Source organism: Anas platyrhynchos, chromosome 3 (assembly GCF_047663525.1).
Source record: "Anas platyrhynchos isolate ZD024472 breed Pekin duck chromosome 3, IASCAAS_PekinDuck_T2T, whole genome shotgun sequence".
Classification (NCBI taxonomy): domain Eukaryota; kingdom Metazoa; phylum Chordata; class Aves; order Anseriformes; family Anatidae; genus Anas; species Anas platyrhynchos.
Genome location: NC_092589.1, coordinates 31,032,276 through 31,053,335, shown reverse-complemented (window position 1 = coordinate 31,053,335; position 21,060 = coordinate 31,032,276). Strand labels below are relative to the sequence as shown.

The 21,060-nt window shown below is 37.9% G+C and overlaps 1 protein-coding gene across 2 annotated transcripts in view; it reads right to left on the bottom strand.

Annotated features, from left to right (window-relative positions):
- KIF26B (kinesin family member 26B) overlaps positions 1-21,060 on the bottom strand; it is a 290,536-nt gene that overhangs the window by 156,682 nt on the left and 112,794 nt on the right. For both annotated transcript variants that reach the window (XM_027453855.3, XM_027453856.3), the window contains one exon: positions 13,147-13,313. In XM_027453855.3, coding sequence (XP_027309656.3) covers positions 13,147-13,313 — 167 coding nt within the window. The remainder of the gene's footprint in view (positions 1-13,146; positions 13,314-21,060) is intronic.

Below are 21,060 nucleotides of genomic sequence, written 5' to 3'. Positions count from 1 at the left end.
AAACCAAAATTGTTAGTCTGGACACACTCTTCAGATTCAGATGTAAACTTCATCTTAGATCCAGAAAGGGCCTTAGTCACAAGGATTTCTCAGCAGTTCAGATAATGGTGAAGTCACAACCTCATCTCACCTAAGCTCTGTACACAGTGAATAGGAAGATTCAGGCATTTTGCTCACCACCACCCCAGCCTGGCACACCACAAACATATAAACTGACCCATAAGAAAAGCTGAAAATAAATTTCTGAAATACTGTCTCTTTCCTAGACCACAGCACTTCTCTAGAACTAGGCACCTGTGTGGAACTCGGAGTCACAGCTCCAGCTTTCTTTCTGGGATTGAGTTGCAAAGTCACAGACAGCAGCTGGCACCTCTCTTTTCTTTTAGATGTGGCTGCTGGAGGAAGTCTGCTGGAACAGCATTCGCAGCCTGCCCAGCCCTGTTCTCCGGGCGTTGGGAAGAGCTCGCCCTCCTTGCCAACAGTCCCATGGGTCCCACACTGCTTTCTACACAGTGGAGCATCCTTAGCTGACATTACTGGAGCAAGGATCTATTCCATCCTTGCTTACAATTATAAGGCATTCCTTTGGGTAGCATGAGATGTCATTTTTTGACTCTTTTGAAGTTCGGGGACGTTTCATTCATGTACAAAGTTGTACTTAAATGCCTTTCGTATTTAGCTCTTACTGAAGTTGAACCTATCTCCGTCTGTAAGAGCAGTACAATATTTACATAGCCTCTCCATTAGCTCTAGCATATTACTTGTTAAGCAACAACACGCTGAGCACAATATGGACCAGAAAATCTGTGCTGTCTGTGCCCATGTTCAAGGCATGCTGAAGATTTTGTTTTCTGTGATACATATGTCAATAATGTATGACAAACTCTTACCACAATGTAATATAATTTCATATAAGATAACGATATGACTACTAATACACAAATCCTGTGTATAGAAAGGATAAGGCATTAGAATGAAAAATGTGATGAACCATAAATAACAGACAAATCGTATTTTCCTTCATCATTCAACAATAACTAAATCCAATGTCATTATTCATAAAAGGTCCCTTATATATTTCCTGTTCAAATTTGTTGACAATTAGTTTATCGATCCCATTGTTTGAACCATCTGTGAAGGATATAGCCTCTGTGAAAACCCACTGACTCCTCTTGGTATGCCTTGCTTACCTTCTCTGACTGATTAATCCTATTGACTCAGGTGTTGCTAGCTTATCAGTCCACTCTTCACAGGTGAACAAAGGAAATTTTATGCAAGGGCTGATCCTATTGCTTATGTTAATCAAACTTCACTGATTCAGATTTTGCCTCCTCCCAGCAAACACCGACATCTTTCCAGCTTGCAGACAATTACATTACGTATCGAGCACTTGTCTGAAGCATTTATCTGTGTTGTAGAGCTTCTCTGCAGCAGACAGCATGTCGGTGCCTGTGGATTCTCTGAATTCCCAGAGATGGGAACCAGATGCTACCATAACTACACATACAAAAAATAGTCTCTCACTATAAAAAAAGCCCTTGAAGGACTTTATTCAGATTTTATGAGCCATCAAGTGGAACAGCTGTATTTTTTTTTACATTGGTTTTATCCCAGTAATTTTAAAGCTCCGACAGTTGCCCCAAAGTCTTTGCCTTCAGATACAGGATGTTTTTTTATTTCAGCTTTGACTCCTAACTTCTCCTGTTAATGTTAATATCAGAATATTAAGATGCTTTTTTCCCAATCATGATTTTGACTAATGCACTTTTACCAGCAACAAACATCCATCACCTTTGCTGACTGGCAACCTCAACCCAAAAGGCAAAGAAAAGTAGTATTGATAACTTAAAATAAATAAATAAATAAATAAATAGTGCTTTTTTTTTTTTGGGGGGGGGGGGGGGGGAATTGGTTTGGTTTCTTATGCTGTATTATGCTGCATACTGGTGTACTTTCTCAAACAGACAAGAAATGGATGTAATCTCAAAAGAACAGCAAAACAATGCACTACTAAACCAGATGTGTGCCCAGGGAAGCCATGGAAAAAAATCCACACAGATTTCCACGTCTTGTTGCATAAATGGAAAAAAAAAATCCACATTCTGGCAGATAAAAACATAAATCCTTTGTTCATCTACAAAAAAGATTAAAGAACTTACCTGTCAATCACTCCTAGTCAAATCAAGAAAATTAATAGTTTACTCCTTTCTTCATTGCAGTTTTATCTTATGCTTTGTTACAGCGTTTGTCTGATAGAGGAACAGAAATAGTACTCCTTGTTGCTGTAACTTGCACAAAAATGAATGTCTTCCCAGATTGTTAAGTGAGACTATTATGACTCTCTAAAATATTTAACTTCCTGTGTAGCAAAAACGATGGATTTTGCCTACGTTAAATCTCTTAAAGCCCCTAAACTGTGGTTAACTGCAGCCTTTTTTTGTTCAAATACCCATTTTAATTGAAAAAACACATACTAAAAGAAAACTCGCTGCTACTCTTGTTCATTTCAACAGGTCATTGCCCTTTCTTAAGTATGCACATTTCATTACAACTCTGAGTTTGTCTAGATTCAACTTCCTGCCATTACATCTTGACATGCTTTTGTCTGCTAGACTGAAGTCCTCTGGTATCACGTTTCTGTTCCCTGCAGAGGTTTCCTGCACATCCCTCTAAATCTGTTTGATAAACTAAAGAAGTCAAGCTGTTGGAAGGCATGTTTTTCAAATTTTTGATCATCTTTGTGCCCCTTCTGAGGCCTCTTCATTTTTTCAGCATCTTTCTTCAACTGTGGACATCAGAACTAGACAGAATATTCTAGCTGTGACTGTATCTACTCCAAATGCAGAGTTAAAGTAACAACCCGACCTCTTTTTGCACGTTCTTATTCTTGCAGCTATTCAAGAGATGCATTAGCCTTCTTGGCCACAGCAGCCCACTGTATACCCATATGCAACTAATAAACTATGACACATAGATTCTTTCTAGTAAGTGCTTCTGAGTACATAGGCCCCTAGTCTGTAAGCGTGGTCTACATTCTTTATTCCTAGATTTATAATATTACATTTGACAGTGATATAACACATATTGTTGGCCCAGATGACTAAGCAATCTGTTAACTATCTTCCCAACACCATCATTTCAGAATCACCTGAAAGGTTTAATAATATTTTTCCAGTTAATGTCATATGGCATTCTGCACGTCTACAGAATCCCAACAGGAGCAGAATCATTTAACATAATATGTAATTTCATCTAGTTTAGTCTATTTAACGCATTCCACATTTGGTTTGCATTGCTCTAATGTATTAATCAAGAATTCACAATGTTAACCCAAATATCTCAATGAAATCCACACAGTGTTATATTAACTGTACTTTACTAACCTGTGATAACCTCAAGAAAAACATGGAAGATAGATTTATTCCTCGTTCCTGTCAGTTCTCAACATGATTTCATGTGATTCACATGGCTGAATTAAAGTAGTGCTGTCTTAATAAAAGGTTGATGCTGCTGTGGAAAGGCACAATCATGGCAGAAGAGGAGAACTAGAAAAGGATTAGCTATTGTAATGAGAAAGCTTAGATTCATGTTCCTTTGTTTCTACTTAAGTAATAAAAAACAAAAGCAGAAATAGGCAACTTTAATCTTTCATGCTGTGTTGATATGCTCCACCCTGTATGGATTCGTAACTCAGTTTACTTAAAGATGGCTTGAACAAAAGACATGATGCCATCCAATTTCTGTGTACTTTCTCCTTTCTAATGAAAGGCTGTCTGATTTCTCCCCATATTTGCATACAAAGAGCTATTCTGAAAAGAAATGGAAATAATTTCTGCTAATATTGTCTTTTCTGTCTTAGCCTTAAGATTTCCATAATTTTCACTTTTTCATCATTCTTGCTTAGATTCAAAGAGATTATTGCTGTAATTCTCACAATGGAGTAAATACATGTAGTTTGGTCCCCTTCTGTCAGTATTGTTAGGGTAGTAAAACCAAAGGCTGCTTCACCTTTAGCAGTTATCAGGACTAGTTTTTTGTCAGGTTACTCAAATGAGGATGACTAATACACGATCTAAGTGAATCTCTTTGTCTACACTATGAGGGCATTTGAATCCATTGACCAGCTTTAACCAGAAAAAGAGGTCTTAAAGTAATTGAATCTCTCCTGATTTCCTGAAAATAGACCAATGAATAGGAGAGGAAGACTGTGTCAACATTTTGACTGAAGAAACGGCTGGAAATTTTTATTAAGCAACAGAGGAAAAAGCCCCCTAGTAATTCTCTAATCATAAAAAGCTTCTAAAGCCACACCTCAAAGTCATGAAGTCTTAGGAAACTGATTCATAGAGAAAACAGTCTCTGTTAAACACACTGCTCCTTTAGTTACTTGCTTCCTAAATGTATATGTTTATTTCTTGTTTTCTACTTTAACAGGTCTGTCTCCTGAAAGGCATGTAACCTGGTCAAAAACCAGAAGTGTGGTGTAAAGCTTTGGAGCCACTGTCCTGAATACAATGCATGCACGTAATGCTGAACTTGAGTTACTCAGAAGAGACCAAACCAGTATTTTTTTGCTGAAATTTACCAGCAGACAGCATCTGTGAGATAGGCATCATGTTCAATCAAGAGGTGAGGTTCTAAATCTCTATTTCCTACCATCCACCTAGTCATGTAAAAACAGGGGTACTATGGTCTTCTCAGATATTATAACTAAATCACAGGGATGAATATGTACAAGTCCAACTGGCAGTTGCCTACCTAATGTTAAATTCTTTGGAATAAGCAAATGCTTCAACATTTCAACCAGCTTTGTTGTTGGAGATCTTACTCTATGAGCAAAGAAAAATAAAATGGTATGTATTCATTGGTAATCATATGGAAAAGCCATCAGCTGTTGAACAGATTGCTCTCTTAAGGTTAAGAAAACTGGCTCTTTGAGCAGCTGAGTGAAGGACTCTGCAGACAGGGCAGATCACAGCTGGAATTTCAAGGCTACTGGGGTAGCACTGTAACAGTACTTCTTGCAACAGGAAAGCAGTAATTAGAATAAAAAGTTTGCCACTCTGAACTCCCAGGTGTTTAGGAAAAAGTCTTGTTACTGTGGATTTATGATCTCTTTGAGAGAAGGTTAGTTTGGTGGCATTAAAAACAGAGGGAGAAAACAACTGGTACTGCATATAATTTTCTGCTATAGACAGTGCAACTACACCGATTCATCTTTCTCCCTCTGCAAGGCAAGATAGAAACACTATAAATCAGATCTCTTATGTCAAGGTTTAAGAGAAGCAAGAAATATGCAAAACAGTAAATCAACATGAGCTTGCATCTAACTATAGTTGGCAGTCACAGCTATACTAGAAGTCAGAAGATTAATGCTGTCCATTTTTATTTCCACTGCCCTAAGAGTAAAAGCCAAGATTAAACACCAGGAGTCTTTGGTAACAGGTGCTGCAGGATTACTGCATATACTGCTTGCAGTTTTTCTTAATGTAGATGTCAGGTGCAGGAAAAGGCAGTGCTAAGGAGCTGTGAGGAAAGGAAATAGCCTCATTTCCTTTTAAGTTTTCCTGAAATCAACAGGGAACAGGTGTGTAGCAAATATTCTGGTACTCAAAAGCCATTAGAAATTAAAGGCCAAAACTATCCTTAGTTAGCCTCTCCCTTTGCAGTCTTTTGAAATCAGCAGGAAATCACAAGATGTGGCTGAAGTTACCACTAAAGTAAGGGAGTTACCACTGATTTAACATAGTATATGGAGAGCAGCATGAATTCAGCCTTCATACACCTAGACACTTTTGTACCGAACACTCAAAATCACCTATAAGAATCAGGAATACACATCCATAAAATTTTTCCTCCTTCCTTAGCAAACCACCAATGATATAAAAATTAATAGGACATATGAATTCTCAAGACATGCCCACAAACTTAGTAAGTACCATGGATTCTTACAGAGATCAGAAAAAAAGAGTTAAGATTCTATATTTCAGGTAATATGTACCAAAAAGAACTCATGTATTGATACACTTAGAAAACATCTGTTTTAAAACAATCTCTTAAGCAGAAGAACTTCCATGCTATGTCCCCTTTGCTTTGCAGAATCAGATACTAATAAAATTAAATTGGGGATTGCATCACAGAGAAGAAACATCATGTCACAAAACTATCCAAAGAAAAAGGCAGGAATGGGGAGCTTTACTTAGAACATTATCAAGATTTCTCAAGGCTGTGAAAAGCTAATTACACAAGAAACTCCAAATCTTGATGACCACTTCAATAACAACATTATTCATAGATGACTTTATTGCCATTACCATCACTACAAAACATACCAGATGTGGGGCAAGTGCAGATGAGAAAACACTTGTGCAGTGCACAGAAGCAGGTGTAGCATATTTCAATGCAAGGCATAACAACAAAGTAACATACCTTTCATGGACTGGAATTTTAATTTCTCTGTTCAACTATCAATAAATTGTTGCTGGATAGTTATCTCTTACTTTAGGTTATGAATCTGTTCTAAATAATTATTTTTAAAACAAGCTTAGTCCAGAAAAGTATACTTGTTATGGTAAACCCCCTGTATATCCTGTATTCATTTGATACTAGGAACGTGGAGTGGATTTACGTCTTTTTTATCAGTTATTTGCTTTGAGGCTATGCAGACAGCACGTCCCTGCAAGTATAGGATTCTGATAATCAAAGCATAATTTTTAGCCGATCTCTTTTCATAGTCCTACTGTTTGATCCCAAAATCCTGCTTATAAATCAAGGTTTATTGTCTCTATTTTAAGCTTTGAATAACATCCATTAACCTGCCACTAGCATATAGTGTATCTAATTGGCATGAAGGTTCAAATTATTTTTGTTTACAGCCCAATGCCAAATTAAACATATCACAACCAGATTTCCAACCCACGGCTAAATGTGCATGTAGTTTCTTAAGTTTTTGTTTAAGTAACAGTGGTGTGTAATATCCAAAGATTCAGGCACCACGGTTTCAGACGTGTACTCTGTGCAATTCCTGTTAGAAAATTACCTAGTCTGGAATCTTTTTACTAAACTTTTCTGTAATTAAAAGATATGATCTGATCAAAACAAAAGTGCCACGGGGAGCGTGTCAGCTTTGACAGTCAAAACTGTCACTAGAAATTGTTTGGGACCCAAGATAGAACTACCATGCAAAATTTGAGATCGTTCATGTATCTTTGCTTTCCCTCACCCAGATGTCACACTTAACTTTCTTTTCCTGCATATCAGATCATTGACTCAACTACCAGGCACGGGCTATTCTTGCATGGAGCACATAGTCTTTTCTGCTGGGACATTTTTTATTTTTGTTGAATTTGAATCACATTGAATCAGAGAAAAAGAGGGAAAATATTCTTCATGTCCCAACCACTAGCCCCATTTGGCATTGTGAGAGTCAAGATTCTCTTTTGATTGGCACTTACTTTATACACATGAAATAACACCAATAACGGGAAGAGGCATTCTCAAGTATCTGTTAGGGCTCTTACAGCAATGGAGAGCACAGAAAAGCAGTGATTATGAACACGTATCTCCTGCATTTCTGATGAATACTGAGCAAGTAAGAAGAAACAGACCCTGAAGTTGTGCACTCAAACTTAGGTGCCAAATGTAATTACTTATTTCATGGTCTTTCAGAATGACTGAGATCATTGTGATTGAAATTTCCCCTACTTGTCAGCCCCAAGACAGGCTTTGAAAATAGAAATGTTTGTGGAAATGACTTACTGATGTTTTAAAACTTGTTGCCAGCATTCCTACTGAAAGACAGCTTATGGATCTTTGCTCTTCACTTTATTCTTTTTATGTATTTCTTCTGCAGTATATTATGAGGATGAGGGAAAAGAGCAGAAATTCTGAACAGGTTTGTTAATATATAATTCAAAATGTCTGAGAGACTGTCCACAATTTAAATATTACATGCGGTTTGTTCAGCTAATGAAATAAAATTTTAGGTTCTGCACATTCTGAACAGCAAGAAAACAAAGTATGTTTTCACCTTAGTCTCAGAAATATAGTTTTCTCTTAGGGATGCTGAGGTAAGTACTATTTGCCATCAAAGATTTATTAAGTAGTGCCTAAACTAGGGAACTACCACATGGCTAGAAAATGCAGTTGTGTCCACCACTCTTCAGCACGAGGAAACACTGTCACAAGTCATCTGCAGTCAGATCATTAAAAAACGTTGAGAACTTCAACAGAACTTTCTTCAGAAGAGGCTCAGAAAATGGGACATACAGTTTTTGTGCCCTGACAGCAGTCACAGGCTCTTTCTGAAAGGTCTCCCAGGCCTCAGCAGCATGGAGGTGCGGTCTGGGCCTACACCACCTGCTGTGTGCCTGTACACGCTACAGCAGTAGCGGGAAGAGACTCCTGGCCTGGCTCATCTGCTAATCTTAATGCTTCAACCACACTGGTTGCAGACAGAGCACTGGCACAGTTCAGATATTTTGCTCTGTGGTACAGGAATACCCCGCCACTCCAAGTGATATCCTTCTCTACTAGCCTCTGCCTGTTTCTTACACCCTTTTGCTGCACATGTTCATACAAACCCAAACAGCAGGAAAAATTCATGTTTGTGAGCTTCCCACAGACCTCCAAAACATTCAAGCCAGGACCTTAGAATGGTATGATTAGTTTAAACCAATCCCCCAAACTTTAAGAAAAGGAGAAAACCCTGACTGTTCCTGGATTTTAAGCCTTTGGGCATCAAAGACTTTAAAAGTCTTAAAAGACCTTAAAAGGTTTTGCAGAGTTGCACTGGAATTTATGAATTTCAACAAAAATCACATAATATTGCACCTATAAGGGAAAAACAAACAAACAAACACAAAAACAAAAAACAGCAAACATCAAAAGCTATATGATAAGCTAATTGCTTTTCACATGCATGCAAAAATCTGTGAGACATGAGATTCAAGGTTCTGGGGTCCTCTGGATTGCTAGGTCAAAGCTAGCACAACAGCTTTATCAAGAGGGTCCCACAGAAACTGTACCAGTATTTAAAAAAATGATAATAATTAAAAATAAAAATAAAAAGCATTTGCATGAGTGGAAGGGAAATTGGAGCATTTTGAATAGGATGTTCACAATATCCCTTTCCAGTACAGCACTGCCTTACCTCCTCCCACAGCTGCCAAACTACACTGGGAGGGGGAATGAGTGTCAAAAGGGTCACCAGCAGTTTTCCAAGAAAGGAGGTAACTGTTAGTATAGCTTATCCAGTGCTGACTAGCTACATGTCAGTTACATGAAGCTAAGTATTTCTATACTCATTTCTGCTTAAAATAAGAAATATTTCAAAAATCTGGATACTTCTGCATTTGCTTTGAAAAACACACAGATGACTTGCTGCATCTACAGGAGGAGCATTGTGTGGCCCTGCCTCGTGTTTTAAGATCTACAAAGACATGGAAGACGATCCATGGAAAAGATTTTTTCAGGTTACGCTCAAGATTATCTATATTCCCATTAGGCTTAATTAAGCCAAATACAACTATATCAGATTTCCCAGGGTGAGGGGCTTTTGTTCAGGATACACTGTTACACTTTGTGACCAGCAAGAGAAAAGAACTTTCAAACTTAACATTATCTCCTGCTTTTTTAAAATTTTAATAATAAAAAATATATTTTTAACACCCTTTTTGAGGTCCAACGAGGGGCAGGCTTTTACAGTTCTCCTTTGTCATGAAGTAGTAGAGGTTTTTCTTCTCCTAGAAAGCCAGCTTATTGTGACAGGGCAAAAAAGGAACAGTACCAACATTAAGAACCTGAGTGTTCTAAGGATTTTTGGTCCAGTTTTGACTTCTAGTTCCTGCACTGTAATATCATGCTTCAAGAGACTATTGAGACTCCACAGCTTGGATCACAACAGAAAAATTCAATTCATAAAGCCAGATTTATTCATAGAGTAGCCAGATCAAAGCTGAAGTAAGCTTTGCAGAAGCTTTCCCCACGCAGAAATAAGCAGAGATAGCAGCAAGGTTTAGTACAACATCCCATGTCCTGCTAGAGCTTCACAGAGACACTATGAAGACCAGCAAAAGAAGGTCCTTCCCTCAGTTTGGTGGCAGCATTAGCATGGGCTTTTTCTTCTCCCTTTGCTGGTGGTGACACATTCCTACGTTATGCTTGGAGGATGCAAGACCCAAAGATGCAGTGAGTGCTTCTCATGAAAAAGATCCAAATATTATGTAAAGAATCTTAACATTATTTCACATCCACTAAATGCATTATTTTTTATCACAAATACAGTACTTATAAGAAGCAAGATGATGCTAAATTACCATGGACTGGAGGATATCTGAAGCTAAAATGAATGATAGCCCCTAACAGGAAGGCAAATTTGGTGCCTGTATTAGAAATGCTATCATTTCAATTCATTTTCTATGACAGAATCACTGTCAGAAATTCATTATTCATACCTGTATCATCTAATATTCATAAGCTTTCCAGAACAGCTCTTTGGAAAATTTTCATTGTTTGTTCCTTTAAAACAGTCACATACAATCCCATGGGAATTCTACATACAAGTTTTCTTGCGGCGATATCCTGACAAATGACAATTCACAGAAGTTGCAACCCTTTTAACTGGTTGGAAATCTGTCAGCTATATATCATGAAACATGACAGATAAGTATTGAGATAACTGATAAATCTGCTGGCTTTTCAAAAGATTGAGAGTCGCTGTGGCCTTCAGAAACTTCTCCATGGCTCATTGCCAGCTGTAGGCCAGTCAGTGAGTATCACTATTGGACCAGCAGTGCCTGAGAACAAAAAAATTATAAGCTCCTAGTTCTTAGTCTGTTCCACTCCTGATGCTTCTCAAGTAATTACAACCAAAAGTTCCCATGGATGCCTTGCCATTTCCTTCATACTATAGCATCTTAGTTATTTATATTTTTTTCATGATGATGGATGACTTTTACATCTGAGGCTCATCTGAAGATCACTTTGCTTGTTAGGAAACATAGTGAAATACTGTGCTACATGATTCAAATTTCTAAAGAATATTTTCCATTCCTCTACTTCCAACCTCAGCTTCATATTAGCAAATTTCCCTGCATAATAATTTCTTACTGATCATCCATCTAATCATGACATGACACACATGTTCAAAAAAAACAGGCATACATTTATACTCAAAAATAAACAAAACAACTTAGAAGTTTAACAACGACTGCCTTCTACTTTTTAAACACATACAACATGCAGGTTCTTACTTCATATCCCAACTTCAAAAAAAATGCAAAAAGATACATAAGATGCAAAACAAAAATTAACAGAAGGTCCACATTTTCAAAGCAAATTGTGGACTTTCTTGTTAAAATGTCAAGCATCAAATGACTGAATTTGATTTTCTGCTTGAACTATCAGCAGATGATACAATTTGAAGTCTAAAACTAAACTGACTTACCCAAGTGACATTAATCTAGCGCAATATTCCAAACTAAACTAGTCACTTTCATTTTGCTAAGTACAGTTTAAAAATAAACAGGCTAAACATGGGGTCTCTCTGCTGGGCCAAGGACATCCAAGCACTGACACCATCAACTAGAAACTAAGAGTATTACTTAAAATGCTGGGACTTAATATTGGGATTTTGAGTAAACTTAATTAGTTTCCTGCACTTCAGCAGTGTATATTAAGAGAAAATTAATTCTACCAGCATAAAAGTGCAACAATGAAGAGCAAATGAGTTAAGCAATCTTCATAAATCAAATCATGTTAAATATGTGCTAATCCCAATCTGCACTCCAGTTAGATATTACCATCAGAGTACATTCAGCAATTTTAATTTAAACTGCCTGCAGTTTAACAGAAAAGGGCAGCAAATCAAGACCACTGTCCTCATTCACATTTGCTATTGCAGCATCACATCTGTAAAGAAAAAAGGCAGAGATGTCCGAAACAGCGTTCACTGGCTCCTCTAAAATACCACTTTTAATCCTCTTACATGATTCATTTATTGTGTGACACTGTTTGAACATATGCAGTCCTCATGTGAGGAAAAATAGGAAAATCTTCATTCCAGATTTACAGTCTTCAAAGTTCAGCAACTTTATAAGTTTTCCATTTTCCTTTATAATGAAATAGAATCATGTGGAATTACTAATAGTTGGCTCACTAATGGGTAAGAAGCTAATCTGAGTATGCCTGAGGCATTTACTCAAAAGTTCACTCAATGTTTCAGATATCTCACTAGATTGGATTGGAAGTGTTGTGAAAATAGCTTATTCTCTTGTTGTTTCATTGCTTCCACAACTCTTTCCAAGTTAATCTTCTAATTACTGAAGAGCATTAAAAGACAAAGATTATTTCAACTTCTTCAGTTAAACCAGAATTCAAGCAGGCTAAGAAGATTGTTCTGTAGAGAGCATATTTCTGCACAGAAAAATGTTTCCATTGTCAATAGTGAATATTTCACTTATCAGCTAGTATGCCCACATAACAAACCATTTTTACTAACAAATTAATAGAGATAACCATAAGATTTTAAATGAAAATTTCATCAGATTTTTGAAAACTTTGTTGGAAACACTGGCTCAGTGATCAACAGAAAGGGTGTTCTGAGGATGAGTTTAGACCATCAGGTCAATTCAACAGCATGATGGGGACAGAAACTGAAATCAGAAACCTAAAATATTTAGTCTGGAGATAAAAATCTTAACAATTTGCCTAGATAGAAGTAAAATTCTCCGAACCTGAAGGTTGCCTGCAAAGACAACTATCCAACTCCAGTTGTATTACTAACTGCCCATCTCAAAAAAAATTACTTGGATGGGCTCTTGTCACTCAGGGTATCCTCTATAAAAATCACACGAGATTAGGTATTATTCTGCAATTACAATCATATTTTATCCCAAATCAAGAATTTAAGTGATCTTTTACGGAGGAAGGTAGAAGTATCATCCCCATCTTAGAGACAAATGTACACAGGTGCATCAAACAACATTTTCATGGTAATTCAGTAGGCTTCTGATGAGCTTTATCTATAGCATATCTCTTGTCATGTGCACATTACTCAGTCAGCCCCATGTCTTCACTACAAAATGAAAGAAATTCCTATGAAAGAAATTGTTTCCAGAGAAGTGAAATCTGAGAAGTCTTTCTTACCTGGCAAAAAATGATGCTGCCACCGAAGTGCCTGTGGATACATCAGTAGCAACATACGTGCTCTGGGAGGCGGGGAAGCTGTACAAGGAGGGTTTATCTGCATTGTAGCGGTTCAGTGCTGCTTCAGTCAGGCCCTCTCGACTAGTCTCTGTCATAAGCTGAGATATCTGAAGACAAAAAAAAAGAAAGCAGTGAGAGTCATCAGCTTAAAACTCACTTGCTGACCCCTCCTCATCCAGAAGTGCCTCTGGGTTGCAGATGGAGTGAGAGAGGCATTTCATTCACTACATCTTTGCTGGTCTATGAACATGCTCATTGCTTCTGTCATGCTAATCTACAGTACTTTGGCTCAGACCTAACCTTGTTTGCATTAAAACTAATGGAGTAAATTCATCCCATCATTAGAAATGTCAATAATGTCAATGGCTTTCCATCCATATGGAAAAGAAAGGGTAAACCAAAATCCTTACCGGATTTCCTCTTATGGTACACAAGAGAGAGTTTAGAAACATGTAAGATACTTACATTTTACTTCAGAAAAAAAAAAAAAAAAAGTTTACCTTTGTAAAATAACACAGCACTAGTGTATTAAACAGTCTTGTTGACCTTTCTTCTGAAAGGCCAACACAAAAACATAGCAAGGAGTCCCTTGGGATCCTAGACTATTTGTCATCTCTCTGGAAAATTGGGATCATCACCACTCACTTTCATTAGCTTTCTTAAAAGGTTTTAAACACTCCATGATTTCATTCTTCTGATGGCCCATTTAGTGTTTCGTTTGTTAGGAAGCCCCATCTCAGTCCTTCTTTGGGAAAAACAGATATGATAGCAATCTTCCAAAGCATAGCTTTCTTCCCCCTGCAAAAAGTTTCCTAAACTCGTGTTCTATTTCAGTTCTCATTCCTTTCCTTATCATCACAGTAAGGTGGTGATACCACCACAACAGCAAAAGGATATCTTTGTGAGGTACATCAAGAAAAGTACTTGAGATCATCCTGTAGTTAACTCTCTTTCTAGTTAGGTTTGCTTTATTTCAGCTGTTAGACATTTTGGTCATTAAATGCGAAGTTGAAGAATTGTGATTTGCATTTAGACGGGGAAACAACATGCAATACGGTTAACATCCTTTCATTCTGCAGAAGATTATTCCATAGGCATTGACCAACCACCAATCCACCTCTGCTTCTTATATAGAAAAGTGTTACCTGTTCTGCTACATCTAAGAAGACAGTCTAAGAGTTTATCCCTATTGTACTTATTCTGAGGGCAATTAACTGTAATACTTACAGGAGCACTAAATTAAGCCACTGTATTAGATGAGGAACCACTAAAGTTGCTGAGAGCACCCCAATCATGTCACTTGCACACTGAGCCTTTCTGATTTAGCAATTCGCTATAATGAATGAGCAGTGGTCTCAGAAGGCTGAAATCCTGGACTTAAATCATCTCATACTACTTAGTGTTAAAACTCAGGAATTTAGGCTAGCTGCCAGTACCTCCCTGTGTTTCCAGCATGCAGGCAACCAGACGTTTGCTCTTCAATGTGCTGCTAACCTACACATGCCCACTTGGGGCATCCAATACACTTGAATTCAATAACCAATAATTTCCTGAAGTTTTCCATAATTTTTGTTAACTCCGATCTTTACATTTGCGATGAATTAACTGGCATAAGATTCTACCTTATTACCTCAAATTACCTTGAAAGCAATTTCATAATCTGCCACAATGACCACTGCTAAGCAGTCAGATTTTAAAAGCTCTTTCTTCAGAGGAGAATACACACATCAACTTGATTCTGTCTTAGCCCATCCACTTCATATCGGTGAAGTCAGGGATGGACCACGGCAGAGGTGTTGGAACTAGATGATCTTTAAAGGTCTCTTCCAACCCATCCCATTTTGTGATTCTGTGATCATTATTCAGTTGTCAGTGCTGATGGGGAAGTGGGAAGTGAAGCTCAGTTCCACGGGAACCTGAGAGCAGTTAAGCCAATGAGTTGACTGATCTCAACTGCAGTCTCAATTGCAATCATAACTTCCCCATCTACTGCCAAATAAAGATTTGCTGCTCCAAATATGAATTTCCACATACACTGCAGCATCATGCTATGGCCATAAAAGGTGTAACTAAATGGTTCCTCCAATTATGGAGAATTTTATGTGAGCCATACTCATATTGACAAATGTTATTAACAAGAACGAGACAGAAGAAATAAAGAGTACCACACAGATTGTGCACATTTCCTGAAAGGTATTACACTCAGGCTTCCTCAAAAGCCGATGAGATGCTTGGTTCATGAACTTCTGAATATTTAGCACAAAATCAAATACTCTCTTACCAAGGAGACATGAGATTCTTTTAAAAAGATACAAATATAGACCACTCCTCCTCACATACGCATTCAAACAGAAATAGGTATTACCCAAGAAAAGGAACACTAACGCCTTTTTACAAATGGGGATGAAGATCTTAAGAAAGTATGACCTGAGTACAAGAATTTATATTAAAAATGTAGAGGAACTGAGTAAGAAGCTGGAAATAATCAAACATATTTACATATTCTGTATTTGTGGAGCACCATACTATCCACAGGACAAAGAAAGAAAATGTGAGTTTTTCTCATTTTAGGAAAATGAGAAAAAAAATTTAGTCCACTCCTGGACTAAAGCAGAATGAGGTTGCTTCTATGGTTTTTCAGTAGTACTGCTATTGTTATCATGCCATACTAACACAACACAAATACTACAAGGATGGTAAAGTTGCTCAAGCTGTGAAACATCTGCATGGCACTGACCACCAGAGCCTGTTGAAAAGGCAGCAGCAGTTCCTTGCAGCACTTCTTCCTGCTCAATAACATAAGCTCGCTTTGTTGCAGAAAGCAGGAAGCGACGATTGACATTGATAATGATGCATTATCTGTGAAAAGCTGCATTCCAGTGTAAACAGCCATGTCAGAGAGCCCTCCCAGAGCTGCCCTGGATGGACACTCATAACGGGGCGCATTGGGCTTGTTACATACCCTTTTGCTCCTGAGGGTCCAGCATCACTGCTTGGTTTCCTTACTCGTGCTGGCACGCTTCCTGGGCAAAAATCCATTTCTCAGCATGAGCTCTCTCAGAATTAAACTCCCAAACGTATATACTGTCTGTCCTTCTGCTCTGTTAATTTGCTGTTTGCCTCAGCAGGAACACTTGTTAGCTGACAGTGTATTGCAAGGATACCGAAATGGGAAGACACGTTATTTTGCTTAGCACAAGGTATAGACAAATTAAGACAAATAAGAACTGGCTTAAATCACAGTCTGGAATCTCCCAAACGAGGAATGGTTTCCAGTTTTAGCACTTGCCTCCTTTGTCTGCCAAACTGGGGGTTTTTCAACAGTTAAATGTCTCCAGAAGCAATGAAACCTGAAATATTACTCGGAATTTCAAAGGTTCTACTGTTCCTCATCCAGGAAGTTTTCATCACCACTTCATGCTACAGAGGTCAAAACACACAGAAGTACCTTGTGATACAGCAACACCCAGCCTCAAACAGAACATCAGGTTTTGCTTGAAGGAGCTTCTCAAGTCACTATGTTCCTATCTTTTCCTTACATCAAGGCAAGAACTGGAGAACAAACTAGAACATGACAATTAATTATGGAATTGTCCCTTTGGACACCCAGCCAGAAGAGATGAAGGGCAAAGTGCTATTCCAAATCTTCCAAATCCTAGGCCAGGCTGGGAGTATTTTTTCTTTTTTTTTTTATGTTCAGTTCAGCTTATACTGCAGAAATTTCAACACTTGGGTCAATTCACAGGCTAAGCACCTCACCTGGCACCGGCATACATGCCTACAATATTTGATTAATAAATCCTCATTTATTCTCAGAGTTCAATACATATGCATAAAGCAGTGGACAGAAATAAGCCCAGAAAATTCATATACAAGTGTTCTGAAACTGTAACTAGTTCTACTGTATTTCTTTCTTTTGCTTCATAGGCCAGAGAGCATGGAAATAATTTACACTGTTATACCAAACTGAAGGGTGGGCTTTGGAGGTATCGTACCATCCCATCTGTCTTGTCCTCCAGTCACAGAACCAAATAATCCCTTCTACTCTTACGTTCCTCACTAAATTTCACGTAGATACAAACATGAGTAAAATGAAATAAATTAAAAATTTAGAAAATCTTAAAAAAAATTCTTTTTCCCCATCCTAGTTCAAAAGACACAGTTGAAAATCATGGTTTGAACTTAAGCTTTTGCAGAAAGGAGATGGACACAACAGAATAATGTAAATTATGTTTGCTTGTTGAGTACACTTCACATAAATTTGCCTCTTCAGTGTCACTGCTCTCTCACTAGATACAGTTTCTGGAATTAATGGGGAAAAGAAGCCCAGGTTCTCGACTCTCTTTCCCTTCTCTTCTGTTAGTACCCACATACCATATACATGAGGTTTAAGATAGGTTAATAGGATATATTTTGAGAAATTCCTTTATTGAATTGTTGGCAGCACATCAGTGCATGGATAAGCAACAAAAAGACAAAGCATGGAACAACACAACCTTTCATGCCTCAATAAAAACCTTTTAAGTGCATATGGAACAAGACAGATGTCCCTCCCCAGGCTCCATTTTTTTCCTGTCTCATAAAAGCGAGGCACCCATTAACCTCTTCTTTCACTGCTTTCTGACAGTATACAGCAAGAGCTAGAGATAAGTCATGATTTAAATTCTCTACTTCATAGGAAAAAGATTGCTCTGCAGTTAAACCACAGGTGTCAACCAGCCTAGATTCTCTTCCTGTTCCAATTAAAGTGTCGCTCTGTGAATAAGACTTGCCATCTGCAATATGAGGTTAATTATATTTATGTAAGGGCATTTTACAGCCAAGCTCATTCGTGTTTCTAAAGCTCCTAACTGAGGAGTCCAACTGGAAGTACTGTAGAAATGGAATTTAACATTTGTGAAAGATGTGAAACATTCTTTGCTCTGGAGGACATGATGCACCCAGGAACATCCCTGAAATCTAGTAAACTTCAATGACTGATGAATGAACTAGATGCACAGAAATGTATGAAATGTATCCATGTCTGGAGCCAAATTCAAGATAAGAATCTGTGTGTCCAAAGTCACTATAAAGCAATCTTCAGTTTCCAAAGATCCTAACCTGAAGAGAGAAGCTCACTAGCAAGAAGAGACTGATAGTAGAAAGCCCTCTTTCATATACGTGCAGACTCATAAATGACTTCTTTGGCAATCCACTCTTGATTCAGAGCAGCACTGAATTTTCCGCCCAATAAATACTGAAGAAATAACTTCCTGACATATTTTAGACAGCAAATGTCTACATTTACCAAGAAACATGTTCTTGTGAAAGATTCCCCTCTCAAAGATGAGTTCATGATGGAAGCTCTAAAGGATTCCTCTCCCAAAGCTTTCACACACCAAAAACGTCATAAATTCTTATGTATCTGCTTAGACTACATGTTTAGCAGCTTAATTTCAAGTTTTCCATTGTGCACAATCAGGTGTTCTGTTCTGGCTCTTCTAAAATGTTCATCTTTTACCTTCTGTCCAACTCCTTTTGGCTCATCGGAGTTTACTCTCAGTCATAACAAGATAAAGTTATTCTTCCTGTTTGGCTCAAAGGGCCCATCTTCTGCTCTCTGGGAGTGATGAAACAGGCGATGAGAGAGGCATCTCACAGTAAATCATTTGCTTATTCAAGCAAAATCAAGTACATGCAGAAGAGCTTCTCTCAACAAGAGACGTATCAATAAGCAGTAGGTCCTCTTCCTACAATTTGGCTCCTTTATTTGTGCCCCTCTGAAAACACTGACTTCATCCCCTTTGCTGAACATGCAAGGTCTGCATTATGTTCTGCACATTAATAAAAAAAAGCACAGAAAGAAATCATCTAAGGTAATATTCAAAGGACAAGGTAACAGCTAGGATCCACTGTGCTCAGCACCACAAAAAAAAAAAAAAAAAAAAAAAGAGAAATGTGGGTAATTTGATGTTTAATATACTTAATTTTTGTAATTTAATTGTTTGCTGGGATAAATTATCATGTGAAAATAGAAAAGGGAAATACTTCAGAGTCAGTTTCAACTATCACTGTTAAACAGATTCAAAAATACATTGAGGTAAATTGGGTCGAGTGTTTACTGAAACTAAAGGGGGCCTTTGAGAGCAGAGGGGTAGAGAGACAGAGGAATCTTTTGCTGCCTACACAACTCACAAATTAATTTTAACACATCCTTTGCAGGGCAAAAAGGAACAATACACCATTGAATCAGAGCAACTTGAAAGTGGTAGGGATTTGTGAAGGCAGTCATCTTAAACATGCCATGGAGAATGAAGGACACACACTGCGTCTGCCACAAATCACTCATTACAGCAACGGTGATATTTCAGGAAATATTCAGCACAAAACCCACCTGTAGAAGAAATCATTTTTGAATGGTAACCAGCTCCTGTAGCTAAGGGCACTCATAGCATCTTGCCATTTGATTATGACCTTTTCTCTCACAGCAGAACACTAAGCTGCTATAGCTTGAGATCACTAACTGCTGATGCAGAGACCGAGTGAGCAGTTCTTGATAGTCCTTTCCTATCAAAAGAACGTGTTCCATGAGGAAAAGACTGAAAAAGGACACGCACAACTGCTGCATTCAGGCTCTGTCTTAGAGTCTGTGATGTAAACAATCCAAATACTGCTGCTAAAGGCAACTGTTCATCGCAAAAAACGAAACTCAAAGGGAGGGTCTCAGGCATGCTTTCCTCCTGCTTCATTCAAGTTTCCACACAAAATCTGAAATATTGATTTAGCAGAAGAGGCTACTGTAGTGGTACTGACTTTGTATTGAAACATAAAACAATGCATCCTTAGAAAGAGCAAGGTTTGTCAAAGGGGGAATCACTGGGATGGCAAGAATGCTAATTATGCTTTACTTCCAACAAGGAATAGTCAGACTGTATTTAGCATAAACTATTTTTACTTAAACATTACTTAGTTACCATGACAGCACCTAGTGCTTAATTGCAGTCTCTAGCTTCCTGCTGTCCAGAAGAGAGATGACCTTTGACTGTTGCAGCCACATCCCATGTCCCTCTATAAACAAGATAGCTATTTAACACAGGTCTAGCACTCCTCAGCAAAGACAAAATCCCAATTTGTGCAGACACATGCACATCCTCCCATCGAAAGTGCCATGCTACAGTTAATTCTCACACCCAAGAGCCCACTACTATTAAATGAAATATTTTACAGCAAATCACTGAATGTCTTAAGATCAGCTACTTAGAAGCTGATCCATCAGCTGATCAGACATCCAACTAATGTTGGATTTATCTCTGCTGTAAGACATTTACCTCCGATTCCTCAAGAGTTCTGTCTTATGAAACAGTATTTTTGATTTTTTTATGCTCTATTTTTCCATAGTAAATAATGATAGCATTTGCTCAGCTATCCAGTATTCTCCCTTACTTTCACCCACTCACTGAGTGCACATTCTTGCCCTAGCTTTTGAACTGAAAAGCAAAATGAAGCAAAAAATATAAAAAAATCAACAAGTACTGCCTGAAAACCCGTAAGTTACTTCTTGAGCACTCAAATTCTTCAAAATAATACCTAGTAAGAACTGCTTTTTTTTTTTTCTGGCAACAATGAAAGCTTTATTATAAAACAGGAAATCTGCTCTATTAAGCCTGTGACAATGGTTCATTGGCTCAATCAGTAAATTCCCATACAGACCATAACTTGGTAAATGTAAGTTGACGCACATTCCCAGGCAACCTCCACCACTGAGGCATGAGGGATATAGGTTGCTGGATCCTGCTTAGCAATGAATTCACTTTTCTCAGTTTGCCAATACCCTCCTAAACTAAGTAATCCATGTGAGGAACAATTAGTACTCGA